Source organism: Panicum virgatum, chromosome 7K (genome assembly GCF_016808335.1).
Source record: "Panicum virgatum strain AP13 chromosome 7K, P.virgatum_v5, whole genome shotgun sequence".
In the NCBI taxonomy this organism is placed as follows: domain Eukaryota; kingdom Viridiplantae; phylum Streptophyta; class Magnoliopsida; order Poales; family Poaceae; genus Panicum; species Panicum virgatum.
The window spans coordinates 38,475,156-38,491,847 of record NC_053142.1 but is presented as its reverse complement, the minus strand read 5'-3'; the positions used below and the strand labels follow the sequence as shown (position 1 = coordinate 38,491,847).

The following is a 16,692-nucleotide window of genomic DNA, read 5'->3' as shown; positions in this document are numbered from 1 at the left end:
GCATTGCCCACGCATTGACTTGGCAGGGCTCACCACGACGGGTGGAATCTTTCCCGAACTGCCCAACAGGAACGTAACCGTAGCATCCGTCGTCAGCTTTCCTCCTCCCAAAAGGCCAAAAGCACCCCAAGGCTCAAGCATGCGTAGACCCGGCAACAGCTAGTACGCCTCTTTGTGCCCTTTTCCCACCGAGATAGCTACTACTGGTACGGGTACGGACGATGCCACGAAGAAAATCGTTCGTGTGATCAACCGGGCCAGCTGCAGTGTACGTGAAGTGTGATGGTTCGGCCCGGAAGAGGACGGAGATGCACGCAAAGTTTCGCCGCCGGCGATCCGGGTATATCTGGGGCGCACTCACCGGTCGCGCTCGCTCGGCTCCGTCCGCCCGCCCCCACGCCGCAGCCGAAAGGGACCTGGCGCTCATCTCACCTCACCTCCGCGTCGCGTGAGACGGGACGGCCCGGCACGTCGCGTCCAAAAGAGAGGGGAGGGTCAAGTTCAGCTAGCAGCGGGTCGCCGACCGGCCCGCGTGCCGGCGGCGGCGGCGGCGCCGCGCCAGATCGGACATGCACGAGGCGCGGCGACATCCGGATCGGGGAGGAAAGGAACAGGTCTTTCTGTGGCGTTTTATTTGTTTGTGCCCGCTCTCTTGTCGTATCGGCGTACCGTGACGCGTCGGCGGAGTGAGCGGGTGAGCGGCACGCCTCGTGTGGCTTCGGCCGGCTTCGAGACTCGACGGTGTTCCGAGCTCGAACTAGAGAGTGGATGCTGACCTTTTCTGTTTTGGTGAGCGGTGAAGTTGTGGCATGCGGTGGAACCGTAGTTGCCGATTCGCTGAGGCACCGAGCGGAAAACGTTGGCGTCAGCCAGTGGGAAAGTCGCTGCCTTTCTAGGCGCACCTTTGTGCAGTAGTGCGAAGAAGTGCCCCCATTTCGTCTGGAGAAGGATAAAGAACGCTCAAGACCCGAAGACCGTAAGTTCAATGCCCAAACCCAGACCAAAGAGCCGGAGACTTTCTTGTCCGCAGGCACCACCAACGACAACGAGGCATGCCAACGGTTTTGAAAAAACGCGCACGCCTTTCTACCGCCCTACGCGCACCCGTAGTGCGCTCGCTCGCACGCGCAGGCAGGCCGGTCCCCCGGACTCCCTACCCACCGCCACCACCGTCCACCACCACGAGCCGCGCCGGGCGACGCCGACGACCAGCCCCGGCGAAACGGGGAGCCCCTTTCGTTTTCCCCAAGGATCTGGTACGGGACGGTTAGATCCGCCGCGCCACGCCCGGCCGCGCGCGCATCCGTCCAAAAGGCCGCGTGCCGTCGCTCTCCGGCTTTAACCCAGAGAAATCCGGAGCGCGCGACTCCTGCACGGTATCAGGACGCGCGCTCGTCGCCGTGCGCCCGGCGTGGCGTGTTGCGCGAGCGAGAGACCGGGGTCCGCCGGCCGGACACCAGCTGAGCGCTGAGCCTGGAGACGGCGACCGACGAGCAGCCGCTGGTGCCGGAGCAGGAGGGCAGCCGGCCATGTGCCGGAGCAACTGGACTCTGAGGACCTCCTCTCTCCTGTCACGGCAGCCGTACGCGCTCCCAGGAACACGGAGCAACTGGGCCAAATCTCCCGGTTATTTTTAAATGCGGCGTGCTAATTAATCCCGGGACCCCTGGGAAGCAAGCAAGCAAGCAAAGCTGCGGAGCCCGGTAGCCGGATCATCCAGGGAAAGCGAAAGGCGGGCAGCGGGCAGCGGGCAGCGGGCAGCGGGCAGCACGACGTCTTCTCCTCGCCTCCCCCGCCGACTGCCTGCGGCAGCAACGGGCGCCGCCGTGACGCCACTCGCCACCGCTACCAGGCTTTGCCCAGTCAAGCGCTTGACGGCAACCTCTAATCTCCCGCCCGGCTCTGGAGTTTAGCCGAATCAGGAGGCGCCTAATCCCGACTGGTGGCGTGAAGGCCCCGGGGCCTGGGTTCTGGGATGGGGCGCCACATCACATGATTGGCTAGCTAAGCTAGGGTGCCTAGCTAGGCGCAGGCTACTGTCGCAGGAGGGGAACAGGCGATTGGCTCAGGATCGGAGAGACAGAGAGAGGGGCGTTCAATTTGTCCGGGTTCTGTTGGCAAGGATCTTCCCCAAGATCATCCGCTGCCGCTGGCTGCTGCTGCTGTGTCGACTGCCACCGGTGTCACGGATCGTCACGCCACGCGCCGCGCTGTTTGACGCTAACCGGCTACTGTTTCGCCTGCGCAGCAAGACAGCGGCCGTTCTTGGCGACAGCTAGGAGTACAGCGGACTTCACACGAAGACGCGCGTCCTGTTCTTGACAGACTTTCTGAAAAGATTGTTCTTGACAGACTCGAGTGGCGAAGACTGGAGACCGACCCGGCTGGCAGAAAGCGGGAGGGAGAAAAACTGAAAATTAGGCCGTAGCACGGACACAACTTGAGCTCTCTGGTGGACTGGCGCTCATCAAGCCTCACTCCAGCGATCTTTCTGCGTGGTGCGAGCAGGCAACGGATACAGCTCGAGCGAAAGGTAAAGTACGATTACGCCATGAGATCAAACAAAGGAAAAAGGGTAAAGAGGAGAAGTGAAGTGCTCACAGCCGTATCTGGCCCCGTACAAGGACAAAGAATTATTTCATGTTACACGTAGATGGCACCTTTTTAGAGATCTGCCATGCGCAACACAATCCATTCAGGTTTGAATTGCCGAATCAAGTAGCAAATTCTCGAAAGTCACAGTTCATAAGCCATTTGGTTCGGAACAGCAACGGTCCATATATAGCTCATAACACAAGCCAAAGCCACGAAAAAAAATACAGGAAGCTCGGACTTGTGTGATGCGCAATAAGCCAATAACATTCCATTTCAGCATTTCTCAAAAAGCCGAGCAACGAGGACATGAGAAGATGGCGCCAGAACAATGGAGTTTGCCTCTTGTGCTGCCTGCCTCTACATTATTAGCTTATAAAACCCTCCATGCCTGCGTACTACAGGTACTTCCTTGCGAGGGCCCTGACCTTGGTATCAAAATGGGAGGATGTGATGCGAGAGCCAGGCAGGTAAAGTGGGTTGAGGAATATCTGCACACCAGTAAACAAACTTAAAGTATGCTACCAAGAACAGAACGGTAGGTTGAAGTAGGGAAATTTTGGAAACTAGAACAAATTCAATGTACATGTCAGAATTCATCACGGAGACTGCACACAACTATGCATCGGCCCATTAACTTTGCAAGGTACAGAACTAAAAAAAAGAACCCATGCAATTTTCGAGACCAGTGGCATCACTATCATGAGAAAATTCAGATAAAGAGAATCATGAAAGATGATCAGCAACTGTTGAAAATGATATCCGCCACAAAGAACAAGATAAATAGAGGCATCAGAATTGAATACCATGTCCATAGATAGACATGAATGCATACTTGGTCCAGCACTTCGCAATCTAGAATGCAGTGGGGGAATTCTCCTTACTATAGATGACCAATAATTGTCTTACCTTGATGTAAAGTTCATGGACCTCCTGAAAGAAGCTTTTTATTCCATCTTCACTGCGTGAGTCATGAAGCAACATGAATCTGGTATGTGCCATACTAGCAGTTAAAGAAACAATAACACCATTATGATCAAACTTTGAAAAATGAAGATAATGATATATAGTCAATGTCATGTAGAACAACAAAGCACTGTCACTGTCACTTTTCGAAGGATATGACCTGCAGTTACATAAACAGACACCACAAGGTCATTGAATCTATCAACTGACTTCAGGAACCTGACAAAAAAAAATGTAAAAAGACTATAAGTTCCTAGGTGAGGTAAGCAATATATAAAATTTTAGATGGATAACTTTGGGTGTCGTCCACATCCTACATCAAAATACACAGCCAATAAAATACTCACATTGCATTTGTGGTCCATGCTAGGTCCTGAACAACATCTAATGCGGCATGAAGGATAAACTGATGGTGATAAGACAGATCTTCTTTCTGCCACAAAAAGCAGATGGCAAATTACACATAGATCTTATTAATTCATATGGATATGTCGCTTCAGAAAGGGTAAGAAAAACCTGCCAAAAGGATCTAAGTGAAACTACAATTGTATATATATACAGTAATACACACTACAACTTTGGTTTACACGAAAGAAATGTTAGAAAAGTAAACTACTCCACAAAACAGTTAGTGCTTGCTCTGCAGGATGGTATGAAGAACCTGAGCCAACATGAATTGTGTTCAATTTCATTACATACCAATATATCATATCAACAAAACAAAATAGTTCATGTCATGAAGAAAAATGAAATGTTATAGATATAGCCATATAGCTAAGCGTAATGTGAACCCAATGTATAGGAAGGAACTGAAGTCCAAGGTATGTACTTTTGGTGCAGATCCAACTTCTGCCTCGTAGATTGGTATGTCATTCTTACTGACAATCACAAAGCATGCTGTACTTGCCATTCCCACCAGCAAGAATAATTTCACTCCAGCAACAATCTTCAGAGGTCGCAAACAAGGACATTAGATATATAAACAGATCCATCAGAAAATTTTAATGCAGCTACCCTACCTCCACAAGGATGGAATTATCCATTTCAAACAAAGAATGAACAAATGATTATAGATGGTCAAAAAACATGAATCTACAGTTCTACATCCATGGTAGTCTCATCTGGAACTATGCGCATGTCTTCTGTTTTTGTATCTAAGAGGATTGAATCGTTACTTTCTCAAGAACACGCATAAGAGCTGCATATCTTAGAATACAAGTTCTTGAAAGTTGAGTACCACACGAGCTAGGCACTTTAGTAGCAACTTTATGTTCTATCCGTTCTGCTAGGTCATGGAGTTTAGTTTTTAGTGAACCCTCTGCTGTCCTTACTCGAGAAACTTTTGTATCAAGACCTCAGAACACTTATGTTTTATTTCTAGAAATGGTTTAGTGAAAAAATATCATTTTTCTGCAGAGATGGTAGAGATTGTAAGGCAGACTCACAAGGCTCATATAGTTTTGCATTTCTGCTAATCAAGCGATCGGATAGAATAAAACCTTAGCAGCCCCAACAAACGCTCATCAAGTCTGGGTGAGTTTGCAATTGGAGCCTAGTACAGGAAATTCTTGGTTTCTAAGCCGTTCATCAATTGGTGGCAATACGATGGTTGCCAGTTTATGTTGGACTGAAGGTATAAGTGATCTATGAAAGATTCAGGTGTCAGGGACTGTGCAAAATGTAATTGGATAATTGATAATCATTATATCAAAGAAAACTGCTTCAACAATTGGATTGAAACTGACCTAGAAACTAATCATCAGTCCTGAGTTTCTCTATGAGAACCCGAAACCCATCAGATAAGATATCTGAATATTATTCTACTTCCATTGATCCCCACTTCTATAGCCATGTCTCCTAGCTCCGGCGGCTTCGCCGGATCAAGGTCTTAACAAAGCCAGTTCAAGCTCCGCAATGATGCTCTGTTAATACAATACCTCCACTCATTTAGCTTCGGTGGATCTTACGAGTGCCTTTCCAGCCCACGTTTAGCATAACAAAATCTAGCAAAGAAATCGCCATTTCTAATTAAGGTTCCTTGGCCTCCTACTAACGCTGAGTAATTACGCAAATTCTCCACTGACGCAGGAATAACGAAGCGGCAAAATTCCACCCACAAACTAACCATTAAAAACCAGCAAGACAAGGGACTGGGCATAAAAAGGAGCAGTAATAGCACACATGGAAGCCAGTGTCGATGAAGACCGCAGGGGCGCAGCCTCACCGCCTCAATACGCCGGAGCGCTGCCGTCGTCTTCGCACTCGGGGTCGGGGATCAGAAAGTAGATCTGAGCTGAGAGCGCGCCGGAGCTCCGCTGTTTCGCCTCTTCTCTTCCCTGTTCGCGACGCGAAACAGCCTAACGGAATGGCTGTGGGGCGTGGGCTGATCTTTCAAAAAAAAAAATGGTTGTGGGCTCTCTCCCTAAACAAAAAGGAAGAATGGTTATGGGCCAGGCCTCCAGGTAGTTGGGCTGGGCCTACCTTTGTGGCCCAAAATCGCTAGTCAAGTCCGAGCCGAAAGCCCGAATCTCCGAGCCGGAGCCGAGCACACGACGATCGCTGCGGGCTCCGGCGGCGGCGAGACCACAGCACCACCGCGACGTAGAAGCCGCCCGCCGGGTCGTATTGCGCGGGATATTGCTCCCGAGTCATTCCCGACGCCGGGGTCTCCTATGCCGCAGCCCGCAGCCTCCGACGGTCTGGTGAGTCGTGAGGACTGAGGGAAAGCATCCACGGGCGCAGGGCTGGATCTGAAGAGGAGTGGCTGACAAATCGGAGGGCCGAGCCAGCCGTCTCTGCGGATGGGAAGGCTGGTTGTCGCGGCGGCGGTGGCCGGATGGGCGATTCCGATCGCGGCTTTGGTGAACTCGGTCGTGCCAGAACCATACATGGTGAGTTCCTTCTCTTCCAAGGATTCTACGCGTGCTGAGTGTGCTTTTATGGAATGCTATTTCATCTGGTCTCGGTGGCCTATTGAGGATGGAAGCAAAAAAAATTGAGTTAAACCAGTAGCTAAATGACTGGCTATTAATTGTGTGCTTATGGGAAATAACCTCACTGAGTGCTCGGATGATACGCCTATTTCATAGAAGTGGTCAAACCGATTTCATTTCGTGAAGAATGCAAACACACTGGTGCTTGATGCTTGTTTTTTATACATGTAAATACAAGGTTGAGCATGTGTACAAATGTTTGAAATATGTTTCCATGCAGAAACACAAGTAAATATTCCATACATCATAAATCATGGCTTTCTAGAAAATGGAATTCTCAAGATTTTGTAAGTCGAGCAAGGAGGTGGTGCTTTGTGATACCTACATTTGTTAGGAACTATTTTGTGGATTGGTAGTGGTACATTTGCCTTATCTGGTTCTACCTTGGTTTCAATAGCCTAGAAGAAACAAAAACTTTTGAGGTAAACATGAAAAAACATTCAGTCACATGCTAAGTTGTTAATCCATGTCTTCTGTTTAGGATGAGATCTTCCATGTTCCCCAGGCACAGCAGTATTGTCATGGAGATTTCTTGACGTGGGATCCCATGATCACCACCCCTCCTGGCCTGTGAGTTTTGACAATTCCTTACTGACTCAAGCTCAAATTTACCTCATGATGGATTTTTGTTGCAATTTTGCAGGTATTATGTTTCACTAGCATATATTGCTTCTTTCTTTCCTGTTGCTTGGATGTTTCGGGTAGCAGATACATTTGATGTACTTTGCTCCACAGCAGCTCTCAGATCAACTAATGTTATAATGGCAATGGTCTGTGCTGTTCTTTTTCATGATCTGCTTTTGTGCATCCGGCCAGGAATTGGAGAGAGGAAGGCAACTACCTATGCTATTCTTGTAGCATTGTATCCTGTTCACTGGTTCTTCAGCTTTCTTTATTACACTGATGTCGCATCATTAGCTGCAGTTCTTGCAATGTACCTGTTCTGCTTGAAGAAAAAGTTCTGGATCAGTGCAATGGTGAGTGCTTGAACAATGTTTCATAGATTGAGTGAGAAAGTTGACACCTTCTGCTAAAAATATACGCTATCATTGCATTCACAGCATAAGCTTATTAGGATCCATAATTTTGTTTGAGACTTCACACCATCCTATATAGACTAGCCATTTTAATCATAGCTATTTGTTGTAGACTATAGATGCCTTGTAATCTGGAAGTCTTTTTTCCCTGTGTATTTTGCCTCACTCAAGGGAGCTTGTACTCCTAGATTATTAGATTATTGATTTTACCTGCAGAGTAGGAACATGGGTTATGACGTTTGCCATAAATTTGCTGATGGTCATCAACTTAAATGATTTTTTTTTGTGCTGCAGTTTGGTTCTTTTTCAATACTTTTTCGTCAGACAAATGTAATATGGATTATATTTTTTGCTGCCAATGAATCTATCTCATACATTCAAGATTTGTACCCCAAGGACAATGTTTCTCATGAGAACATTGAAGCAACACATCAGTCAAACAAAGTAGTGTCTGGAAGAGATACCAAAACTGTTGCTCAAGGTTTGAGAAGGCGGCGAATTAATAGTCCCATAAGTAAGAATGTGGTTGTTTCTGAATCTAGTAAACTGTACAACAGTAAGTGCTCCTTCTCCTTTAATTAAGAAATTCACATTTTGAGCTACTGATTCTGTTTTTGATATTTTACATGCAATAGTTTGATGCCATATCTATGATTTATGGCTAATGAGTAATGTTCAGATCTTACAGACGAAGTTTGGGACATCTGCTTGAAGTTATGGAATTCGAAGTGTGAAGTTTTGATTGCCTTTGCACCATTTGCATTTGTCATGGTGGCATTTGTCGCATTCATAATTTGGAATGGCAGCATAGTACTAGGTAGATTTTATCTCTCCTTGGTCCTACTTTTAAGTGATTCAAAAAACTTTACTTATTTGTTCTGTAATAGGTTAAAAATTGCTAAAACCACTCCCTTGTTTGGGTGATGCAGGTGCTAAGGAAGCTCATGTTGTTTCACCCCACTTTGCACAGTTTCTGTACTTCGGTCTAGTTTCAGCTGCTGCCCTCCTACCATGGCATTTCACTCCCAGTCAAATATTGGACTTGTTCCACTTGTCTGGAAAGAATAAGACCTGTAGTTTTCTGGCAATATTGATGGGTCTTGGTTTAAGCTTCATTGCTGTACATTTCTTCAGGTTTGTTACCTAGGCACTTCCTTCATGTTGTTTTTTTAATCCAAGTATGAGAACTGCCACAAGTTCTTCCTGCTGAACCTTTAGATGCTTATCAGTGATGGCTCATTATTTTGTTAAAACCATAATGAAGCAAACGATAATGAAGCCAAAAGGAATGTAGCCAAATAGTTTCACTGTCATAAAGCTTTATTTTAAGTGCGGAACAAGAGTTGTGGTGAAATGTATGCCACAAGAATCTTGATCATCTCACCTTTCTCATTTAGTCAGACAATGACGTCCTTCATATTCTGTATGTTTTGTTTGTTTTTCTAACTTTTAACAAACCCATCTTTTGATGCAGCATTGCTCATCCGTACCTTCTTGCTGACAATAGACACTATACCTTCTATATTTGGAGGAAGGTTATCCAAGTTAACTGGATGATGAAGTACATGTTGATTCCACTATATTTGTACTCATGGTTCTCAATCATAAACATCTTAGGTAAGTCTGTTTTACTTATAAGTAGGGAAGCTAACTACTTTCACATATTATAATGAATTGTATGTTCTAATTTTCTTGTCTTACAGGGAAATCGCAGACGAGGGTTTGGGTGCTATCATTTGTTCTGTCAGTTGCGCTAGTTCTTGTACCTGCTCCTTTGATTGAATTCAGATACTATACGATTCCATTTGTCATACTGGTTCTTCATTTTCCAGTAATTGACAATGGCAAATTGCTTGCTCTGGGGTTACTCTATGTGGCTGCTGACTTGTTTATCCTGGTGATGTTTCTGTTCCGACCATTCCATCGGGAACACGAGCCTGGGACGCAAAGGTTTATGTGGTAGATTCGGATGAAGCACGTGAACAGAGCAGGCTTTATTTTACCATAGTCTTGACGTGAACTTCTAACAGGGCAGTTAAGTCTGTCTGGCCTATTTGCACGGATCTATCGGGAGAAAATGAAACAACAGTGTTAGTTGTTTTTCACGTCTGCTAGGTGTTTCAATTAGCCATTACACAAGTCAAAATTGGGACCAGATATATTGTTAATTGCATGGCTCTAGAGGGAAACAGCAATGCAAGAAATGCAGGGTCACACCACATGTGCATGTAGAAGTGTTACTGGCAATTTTGACGGTCCATCTCAGCTGGCTGAAGGAAGAAGCTTTGCACATGGACAGATGGTTTTAGCTACTGGCTGGCTGGTTGAGAGGATTTTGTCCTAACGAGCGGCTGTAATTGATTGAATGCTTGTACTGTTAACCGATACCATCTGGGACATTTGTGCTTGTGATGGTTTCAACATTTGTTTTGAGTTTCGGTTTGGGTTTTGGTTTCCACATGTGACCTATTTACCACGTTGGTTGTATATGTTGGACTGGTTTCTCCTAGGCCAAATTTTCATTATAGAATCCATTTGCCAACAAGATGGCATAAATGACAAAGCGAGGAATTATAACCTATATCTAGCTATATCCAGAAGTTAGCGTTCCTTCCTACCTACTCTGATTTGTCATGTCTTAATAGTTCCAAAAGTTCAAGAGCCACAAACAGGAGCTTTCCTTGAGGATACAGATTGCTGAACAAATTAAGTTGATCAGTGGGCTCATGACTACTCAGGGAAATCATCAATCATAGGCCACTCACTGTATGGCACATTGATCTCCTACATAGAGCCGATATACAACAATTTTGCAACCCTGTACAAAATTCCAGTAGTTCACAATCACAAAATTTGCTTTATTTTGTGTGGGAATCTCCAGTCTTCACCAGCCACCAGGACCTGATCTATGTTCACCCAAGCAAAAAGGGCAACCAGGATCAGATGGTTCAAGAATTCAGAGAGTCAATTCTGCTATCCTTTGCATTTTCGTATAATCCCTTCTTATCTTCCACAGCCTCTCCACGACTTCTTTCATGTGTGGTCTGTCTTCACGGGTAGGAGCTACACACTGGAACGCCAAATCGAAGATTCTGTTCAGTATATCCTTGTTTATTGCTTCAGTTAGCATTGGATCCAGTATGTCCCTAACATTGCCTCTGTTGTATTTACTGAAAGCCTGTATCAGCAATAGACTGAGACTCAGATATCTAAAACACTAAGATACAAATGACAACAGAAAAGGCCCACTTAACAACTACTGCTCGCAAAGCCATTGTCTTGGTGTTTTTATCCCTTTTGAGTACATTGTCTTCGTGGTTGGTTTAAATTGTGATAAATTATCAAATTGCCAGTGAAGAAATGAACTAATGCTGCAATGCATGCACACCGCCTGAACACGTCAACAAAAAGGCACACATGAAGCAGAGGTGCATGAAAGATTAACCCACAGAAGAATGAGATCGAATTTATCTCTTTAACTCTATAACATACTTGTTTCAACATTTGCTATTCCATGTTCATTCTACTGGTACAATTTTCTTTTGCGTTCTAACTGGCCCTCAGACCTACGTCTCTTGGAGATATCACTTTAGAGGAACTGAAATGACCTTGTCCTACATACCCAATTCATCGATAACAAGGGAATCTGAGATAAAGACCTCAGCAGAAACATCAAAGGTAAAATTGGTATGAGTGCAAGAGTAGGGTAGTGAATACATACCCATCTCACTGTAATCCTTTCTGTTGCACCCCTCCTGACCTCAATAGGACGACGGCCTGAAAGAATTTCTAGGAGCAAAATACCATAAGAGAACACATCGCTCTTGATTGTAAGATGGTTTGTCCTCAGATACTCTGGATCTACATAGCCAGCAGTTCCTCTCACGTCAGTCTCAATCTGTGACTGTCCTGGCTCAGTTGGACCTGTTCTCGCAAATCCAAAGTCGGCCACTTTGGCCCTGAAGCCTTCTGTGAGTAGAATGTTTGATGACTTCACATCTCTGTGTATTATGGGCTTCTCTAAAGGCAAAAGAGAACGGCAGGAAACTATGAGTTAATAAACTTATGCAGGTTGTCAATAAGAGTGAACAAAACAGAATCTTCCTGTTATTTGGATGCATACCACATCAACACAAAAATAAATCTGGTACAAAAGTTTTTTTTTATCTAATAGAGTTATAATTTTACATATTTAGGACGTTAGTTAATATGTTGTATTATGTCGAAGACCAAAAGAGTTTGATCAAACAAAAATCTGGTCACATAATCTTATGGCCTATTTGAATTGGATGTTGTCCTCTACAAATTTCAGATTTAGTTCAAATTTGAACTAAACTCTAAGGAATCAGATCCTAATCACCCTATCCAAACAGGCATTATTAGCAAAAGGAAAATATTCTCTTCAAAAAATTGCCCTAGGAATGATGGTCATTATGTGGAGTAGTACAAGTGCAGCTGCGTAGTACAAGTGCAGCTGTGAAGTAGTACAAGTGCAGAGTCGGATCAAAGAAAGGCAGAAGAACAAATAAGTGGTATTTAACTAAATTGCTTGATGCTTAATAAAAGGAAACTGTAGGCTAAGTGTACCTGCGTATAGATGTAAATAAGTCAATCCATGGGCAACATCTATAGCTATTTCAAGTCGCTGGTTAAATCCCAAAAATAGACCATGTTGACCTGAAAGATGGTTTCAAAGATATCATATCATACATTTTTTGAATAAATACAAGAAACTAACTATCTGGTTTGCAGCTTACCATCCAAATGCTCCCTAAGAGTGCCATTTGATACGTATTCAGTTATGATAAGCCGTTCATTGGCTTTGTCAATATAGCCAAGCAACTGGACCAAGTTCCTGTGTTCAATATTTTTTAGCAATGTTACTTCGTTGCTGAACTCAGCACGTAAAGAAACAAAATGTTCCTGCAAAATGAAAACATATCAAAACCACAGTTCATGCTGCAAACAATGGCTTTGAGTAAAATTGCCAGAACAAAAAGAAACTTACAAATAAGCATACAGATAAATAAAGACCAGCGCATAACATTTCCTCCATTGCTGGAATAAAGAATGGAATATGAGTGCATAGTTCATCAATCATCACCTATATACTGTTCTTTTGGTCTATGAATATTTATCATTTAGTGGCCATCCATCTATCTAAACCTGGATTAGCCACTCTATAGCTCAATCCTGATTCCACCCCAATATATGGCATATGAATGTACACGAGTGCAAGTGAGCAACTGTGTGTATAGAGAAGAAAGAGTAGAACATAAGCTTCAACAGTCTAAATAAGGCTCCACACAAATAGAGCCTTCATAACTAGGAAACAAGCGGGCTAAAGTTAAATCATTGTAGAAAGGAAATTTGCTAGTATAGTTGCCTGGACAAAATAAGTTACCTTCTTCGCCCTTTTAATAGCTAAGACACGTCCATCTCGCAGCTCCGCTCTGTAGACCTTTCCAAAATAACCTTCGCCAATCATCAAGGATGGCGAGAAATTATGCGTCAGTTTAACAACGTGTTCAAGACTCAGGTTTAAAGGCTCGTTTCTACTTGGAGGCGAAGACAATGAAAATCTAGATGGACTTGCAGGTACTCGAAGCGGGCTTGCAGGAATTCTATCGGAAATTGACCTCATTTCAGAAGAACTCACTGAAAAAACAAAAGCAATATGTCACAACCGATGGCAAGTGTTTTGTACCACAAGAAAGTACAAATGAGTCTCTTGTGCTACTCCCTCCGTTCCAAATTATAGTTCACTTTGGCTTTGTCCGAATTCAAACTTGGGGTGTCAAAAAACAGTCGAAATTGTTTAACTTTGACCAAGTTTATAGAGAAATATAATATCTACAATATAAAATAAATGCACTATCAAGTCATATTTCATTGTGGATGAAACCAATTTGATATTGCAGATGTTGATTCTTTTTTCTATAAACTTAGTCAAAGTTAGATAAGTTTGAGTTAGGAAAAAACTGAAGTGAACTATAATTTGGAACGAAGGGAGCAGCATTAACTTCATCCAACAAGCAGGTTAGACATCCTTTGCTGTGTCAAGAGGTTTTATAATGATCCCCCAGATGTCATTTTTAACTTACAGGAATTGGAATGTCCTGCAAGAACATGATCTTCGCTTCCATCCTTCCTTTTTGAGCCAAAACAGGTGCAGAGGGACTCGAAACACACAAGAAACATTCCCGCAGTTGTGGCAACTACCATAGCGCTACCTGTCTTCAATCCTCCAACAAAGGACAGCAGTTTGCTTCATTTGTATTTGACTTCTTTACATGAGCACATCATGGAAGGAAGCTGTCTTATATGACTATTGACTCACGGTAAATGCTGTCCTCCTTTCCCTTCTAGTAGGTTCAATCAAAACAGAAAAAAAAACTAAAGCATTCAGTTTAGCAACTTATGAATGAGATACAAAATTAGCTACTGTGGTCAGTGTTTTCCTAAACGGGATTAAACGGCCGTTTAAACCCGTCTAAACGGTAGACGACGCCATCCCGTTCTGTTTAGGACCTGGGCGGTGGAATAAACGGTTGACCCGTTTAGACGGTCAAAGCCCCGTTTAAACTGACGAAACGGGTGAAACAGAACGGCGTCTAAACCGTTTCTTGCCCCGTTCAGGCTGTTTAGTGGGCCGTTTAGCTCAAGGGCCAAAATTGGTTTCGCGGGCTGGCCCGATAGCAAGATAGGGTTACCACTTACCAACCAGCACTCAGCACTCTCCAGCCGCCAGCCCTCCTCCGCAGCGCTAGGCAGCGGTGCAGCCCTCCTCCTGTCCTCCACGAAGACCGACGGCTCCAGGTCGAAGCTCCAGGACGAGCCCGTCGGGGACGACGGGGCGTTCCCTCCACCCGCCGCTCCGGAGTGCGCTACCGCCGCCGTGATCTCCGTCGTGCGGACCCGAGATCCATCCGCCCATTCATTCATCTGGGCACCAATTGGTCTCCTCAGGTAATCCTAGGATAGCCTCCGTTGTGCTAAGCGTTGGAACGGTCTTAGTTCTCGACCAGATCCAAGTCTCTCTCTCTATATTCATTCAGTGTGTTGTGGATTTCTATACTTCGTTGTGCCCTGTTAGTCCAAATTCCTCCGCCCATTCATATTTTCGCTAGGTTCGTTTGATTCTTCAGGCTCAGGATCGAAACTCTTGACTTTTGAGGTACATATCTCAAGATGCGAGGACATCAAAAGGTTAATGTTTACTTCACAAAAGGTTAGTAAAAACTAAAAAGGTACTTAGTCTTGCTGAAATTTATGCCATCAATATTACTTCAGAAAAGGTAAGCAAAAACATCTCTATCCACTTTAAATTTATGCCACAAATGGTTATTTATTTTGCTGGAAATCATGCTACAGTACCATACCGTTTAGCCCGTTTAAACCCGTTTAAACGGCGTTTAAACAGCCTAAACGCTAAACAGAGCGTCGCCGTTCGTTTAGCGTTTACCGTTTAGGAAAACATGGACTGTGGTACAATATGAGCTGGCACTTGGTGTGCTTATATCATCAAAGTATGAACAAAACATGCATTTGGTTAGGCTAATTTCCTCTGAGTAAAACCAGAGGGCAAAATGAAGTGAGCAGAAGAAATATTTACCGTCTAGAAATGGAATAGTTTGATTGTAAATGCACATAATATTCTGACCTATGAATTCCTTTGCCCTTCTAATTTGCTGGGCACTATGAATAAGTTGTCATTGCCTCTAACAAAGCCGCCTATATTATCAATATTCTTGGCAGAACATCAACTATGCATTTATTGTACAAGTACAATACCACTAGAGGTGCTCTACATATTCAAAGCAACTAATAAAGGAAAGTGGTTTCGCAAAAAAAAAGGAAAGTGGGAAAAAGATCTCGTTTCTGCCGATACTGTGCAAGGTCTATAATTGGTACAGGAACGTCTATAATTGGCAGTCCAAATAGTTACTCAGACAGCATAGACAGTCAAATAGGCCGAGGACACCAAAGTGCCAAAGAAGAGAAAAAAATATGTCCATATCTGTCAGATGATTGATAGTTGAATATTTGATCATGCACCAGAACAACAAGGTACAGGAAAGGAGGGAGGAAACACAGAAGGGCTGAAATGGCATATACTACAAATTACCAAACATGGTATCCATTGCTAATTAGAGCAAGACTGTAGCTTCAGGAATATAATCAAGAGGTCAAGCCCGCAATCCGATCAAGCGAGAGCCAAGCTGCCGGATTGTGCTTCCTCGAATCCTCGTTTCCACAACAAGAATAGTATGCCGCCAATCCTATTTCCTATACCACGAAAGGTCTGCCAAAACACGACCAGAAACGAACCTTTTGCTGCTAGTCTGCAATCCATCCAAAAACAGACCAGACAGCAACCAATCGCGGGAAGAGAACACGCAGTTGTAAGCCGAGTCCTGGAACTCCGGAAGGTCCGGCAGGAATGTTACGCGAGCACTCACCGGAGAGAAGAGAACTCGAGCCCCGCCGCAGCCGGCCGGCCGATGCTCCCGTCCCGCCGCCCCACCTAATAAACCGGAAGGCACGACTCCACGGGGGGAGGAACGCTCGGACGGAAATGGCGAAGAAGGGTTCCAATCTCTCTCTCTCTCTGGAATTCCCTTTTGGGCTGTGTTTAGTTCCGCGAAAAATTCCCAAAATTTTTCACTGACGCACATCACATCGAATTTTACAATACATGCATAGAATATTAAATATAGTTAAAAAATATAACTAATTGTATTTTGGTTGTAAATGACGAGACGAATCTTTTAAGACTAATTACTCAATGGTTGAACAATAGTTGTCAAATAAAACCGAAACGTACTACAACAACTTTTTCGCGAACTAAACACACCCCTTATTCTGATGTGATCTTCACGGTGGGCACCCGGCTGTGTTTAGTTGCAAAATATTTTTCTCCAAATTTCACTATTCACCTATCACATCAAATTTTTTGTCTCATGCATGGAGTATTAAATATAAGTAAATAAAAAAACTAATTGCATAGTTTTGATGTACGTTGCGAGACGAATTTTTTAAGACTAGTTAGCCTATGATAAAATAATATTTACTATAAATAAATAAAAAGTGGTACAATATAC

At 44.2% G+C, this 16,692-nt stretch overlaps 3 protein-coding genes across 11 annotated transcripts; 1 reads left to right on the top strand and 2 right to left on the bottom strand.

Annotated features, from left to right (window-relative positions):
• Positions 1–2,673: 2,673 nt before the first annotated feature.
• Positions 2,674–5,939, bottom strand: LOC120642579 (trafficking protein particle complex subunit 2-like). Of its 2 annotated transcripts, none has more exons than XM_039919168.1 (6): positions 5,740–5,939; positions 4,388–4,504; positions 3,906–3,991; positions 3,716–3,777; positions 3,502–3,587; positions 2,674–3,083 (listed from the first exon to the last, which is right to left on the bottom strand). In XM_039919168.1, exons 2-6 carry the CDS (start codon positions 4,466–4,468, stop codon positions 2,991–2,993), a joined length of 408 nt encoding a protein of 135 aa, XP_039775102.1. In that variant the 5' UTR covers positions 4,469–4,504; positions 5,740–5,939; the 3' UTR covers positions 2,674–2,990. The 2 variants fall into 2 exon arrangements, with proteins under 2 accessions (XP_039775102.1, XP_039775103.1); XM_039919169.1 differs by having other exon boundaries at positions 5,783–5,931.
• A 128-nt stretch (positions 5,940–6,067) lies between these two features.
• On the top strand, positions 6,068–10,151 carry LOC120642432 (dol-P-Glc:Glc(2)Man(9)GlcNAc(2)-PP-Dol alpha-1,2-glucosyltransferase-like). 3 transcript variants are annotated; one of them, XM_039918946.1, is made up of 8 exons: positions 6,068–6,449; positions 7,033–7,121; positions 7,195–7,528; positions 7,883–8,144; positions 8,277–8,405; positions 8,518–8,722; positions 9,063–9,205; positions 9,292–10,151. In XM_039918946.1, the coding sequence occupies exons 1-8, from the start codon at positions 6,360–6,362 to the stop codon at positions 9,549–9,551; spliced, it is 1,512 nt and encodes a 503-aa protein (XP_039774880.1). In that variant the 5' UTR covers positions 6,068–6,359; the 3' UTR covers positions 9,552–10,151. The 3 variants fall into 3 exon arrangements, with proteins under 3 accessions (XP_039774880.1, XP_039774879.1, XP_039774881.1); XM_039918945.1 differs by having other exon boundaries at positions 6,072–6,449; positions 8,268–8,405; XM_039918947.1 differs by having other exon boundaries at positions 6,074–6,449; positions 7,212–7,528; positions 8,268–8,405.
• A 95-nt stretch (positions 10,152–10,246) lies between these two features.
• Positions 10,247–16,192, bottom strand: LOC120642465 (calmodulin-binding receptor-like cytoplasmic kinase 3). Of its 6 annotated transcripts, XM_039919004.1 has the most exons (8): positions 16,051–16,192; positions 13,693–13,953; positions 12,993–13,246; positions 12,609–12,646; positions 12,346–12,443; positions 12,176–12,265; positions 11,310–11,608; positions 10,247–10,766 (listed from the first exon to the last, which is right to left on the bottom strand). In XM_039919004.1, exons 2-8 carry the CDS (start codon positions 13,811–13,813, stop codon positions 10,545–10,547), a joined length of 1,122 nt encoding a protein of 373 aa, XP_039774938.1. In that variant the 5' UTR covers positions 13,814–13,953; positions 16,051–16,192; the 3' UTR covers positions 10,247–10,544. The 6 variants fall into 6 exon arrangements, with proteins under 6 accessions (XP_039774938.1, XP_039774934.1, XP_039774937.1 ...); XM_039919000.1 differs by lacking the exon at positions 12,609–12,646 and having other exon boundaries at positions 12,346–12,511; XM_039919003.1 differs by lacking the exon at positions 12,609–12,646 and having other exon boundaries at positions 12,346–12,511; positions 13,693–13,950; positions 16,051–16,188.
• Positions 16,193–16,692: the final 500 nt, after the last annotated feature.

What these genes read in the sequence shown, in the direction of transcription:
- LOC120642579 (XM_039919168.1), bottom strand. Translation starts at nt 4,468, where the DNA reads ATGGCAAGTACAGCATGCTTTGTGATTGTCAGTAAGAATGACATACCA. An exon ending in AAGTTGGATCTGCACCAAAA is followed by an intron (nt 3,992 to 4,387) that starts GTACATACCTTG and finishes TTTTTGTGGCAG; the next exon opens with AAAGAAGATCTGTCTTATCA. An exon ending in TGTTTATGTAACTGCAGGTC is followed by an intron (nt 3,588 to 3,715) that starts ATATCCTTCGAA and finishes CTAGTATGGCAC; the next exon opens with ATACCAGATTCATGTTGCTT.
- LOC120642432 (XM_039918945.1), top strand. Translation starts at nt 6,360, where the DNA reads ATGGGAAGGCTGGTTGTCGCGGCGGCGGTGGCCGGATGGGCGATTCCG. An exon ending in GAATGGCAGCATAGTACTAG is followed by an intron (nt 8,406 to 8,517) that starts GTAGATTTTATC and finishes TGGGTGATGCAG; the next exon opens with GTGCTAAGGAAGCTCATGTT. An exon ending in CTCAATCATAAACATCTTAG is followed by an intron (nt 9,206 to 9,291) that starts GTAAGTCTGTTT and finishes CTTGTCTTACAG; the next exon opens with GGAAATCGCAGACGAGGGTT.
- LOC120642465 (XM_039919000.1), bottom strand. Translation starts at nt 13,813, where the DNA reads ATGGTAGTTGCCACAACTGCGGGAATGTTTCTTGTGTGTTTCGAGTCC. An exon ending in TCTTAGGGAGCATTTGGATG is followed by an intron (nt 12,266 to 12,345) that starts GTAAGCTGCAAA and finishes ACCATCTTTCAG; the next exon opens with GTCAACATGGTCTATTTTTG. An exon ending in AAAGGATTACAGTGAGATGG is followed by an intron (nt 10,767 to 11,309) that starts GTATGTATTCAC and finishes TTGCTGATACAG; the next exon opens with GCTTTCAGTAAATACAACAG.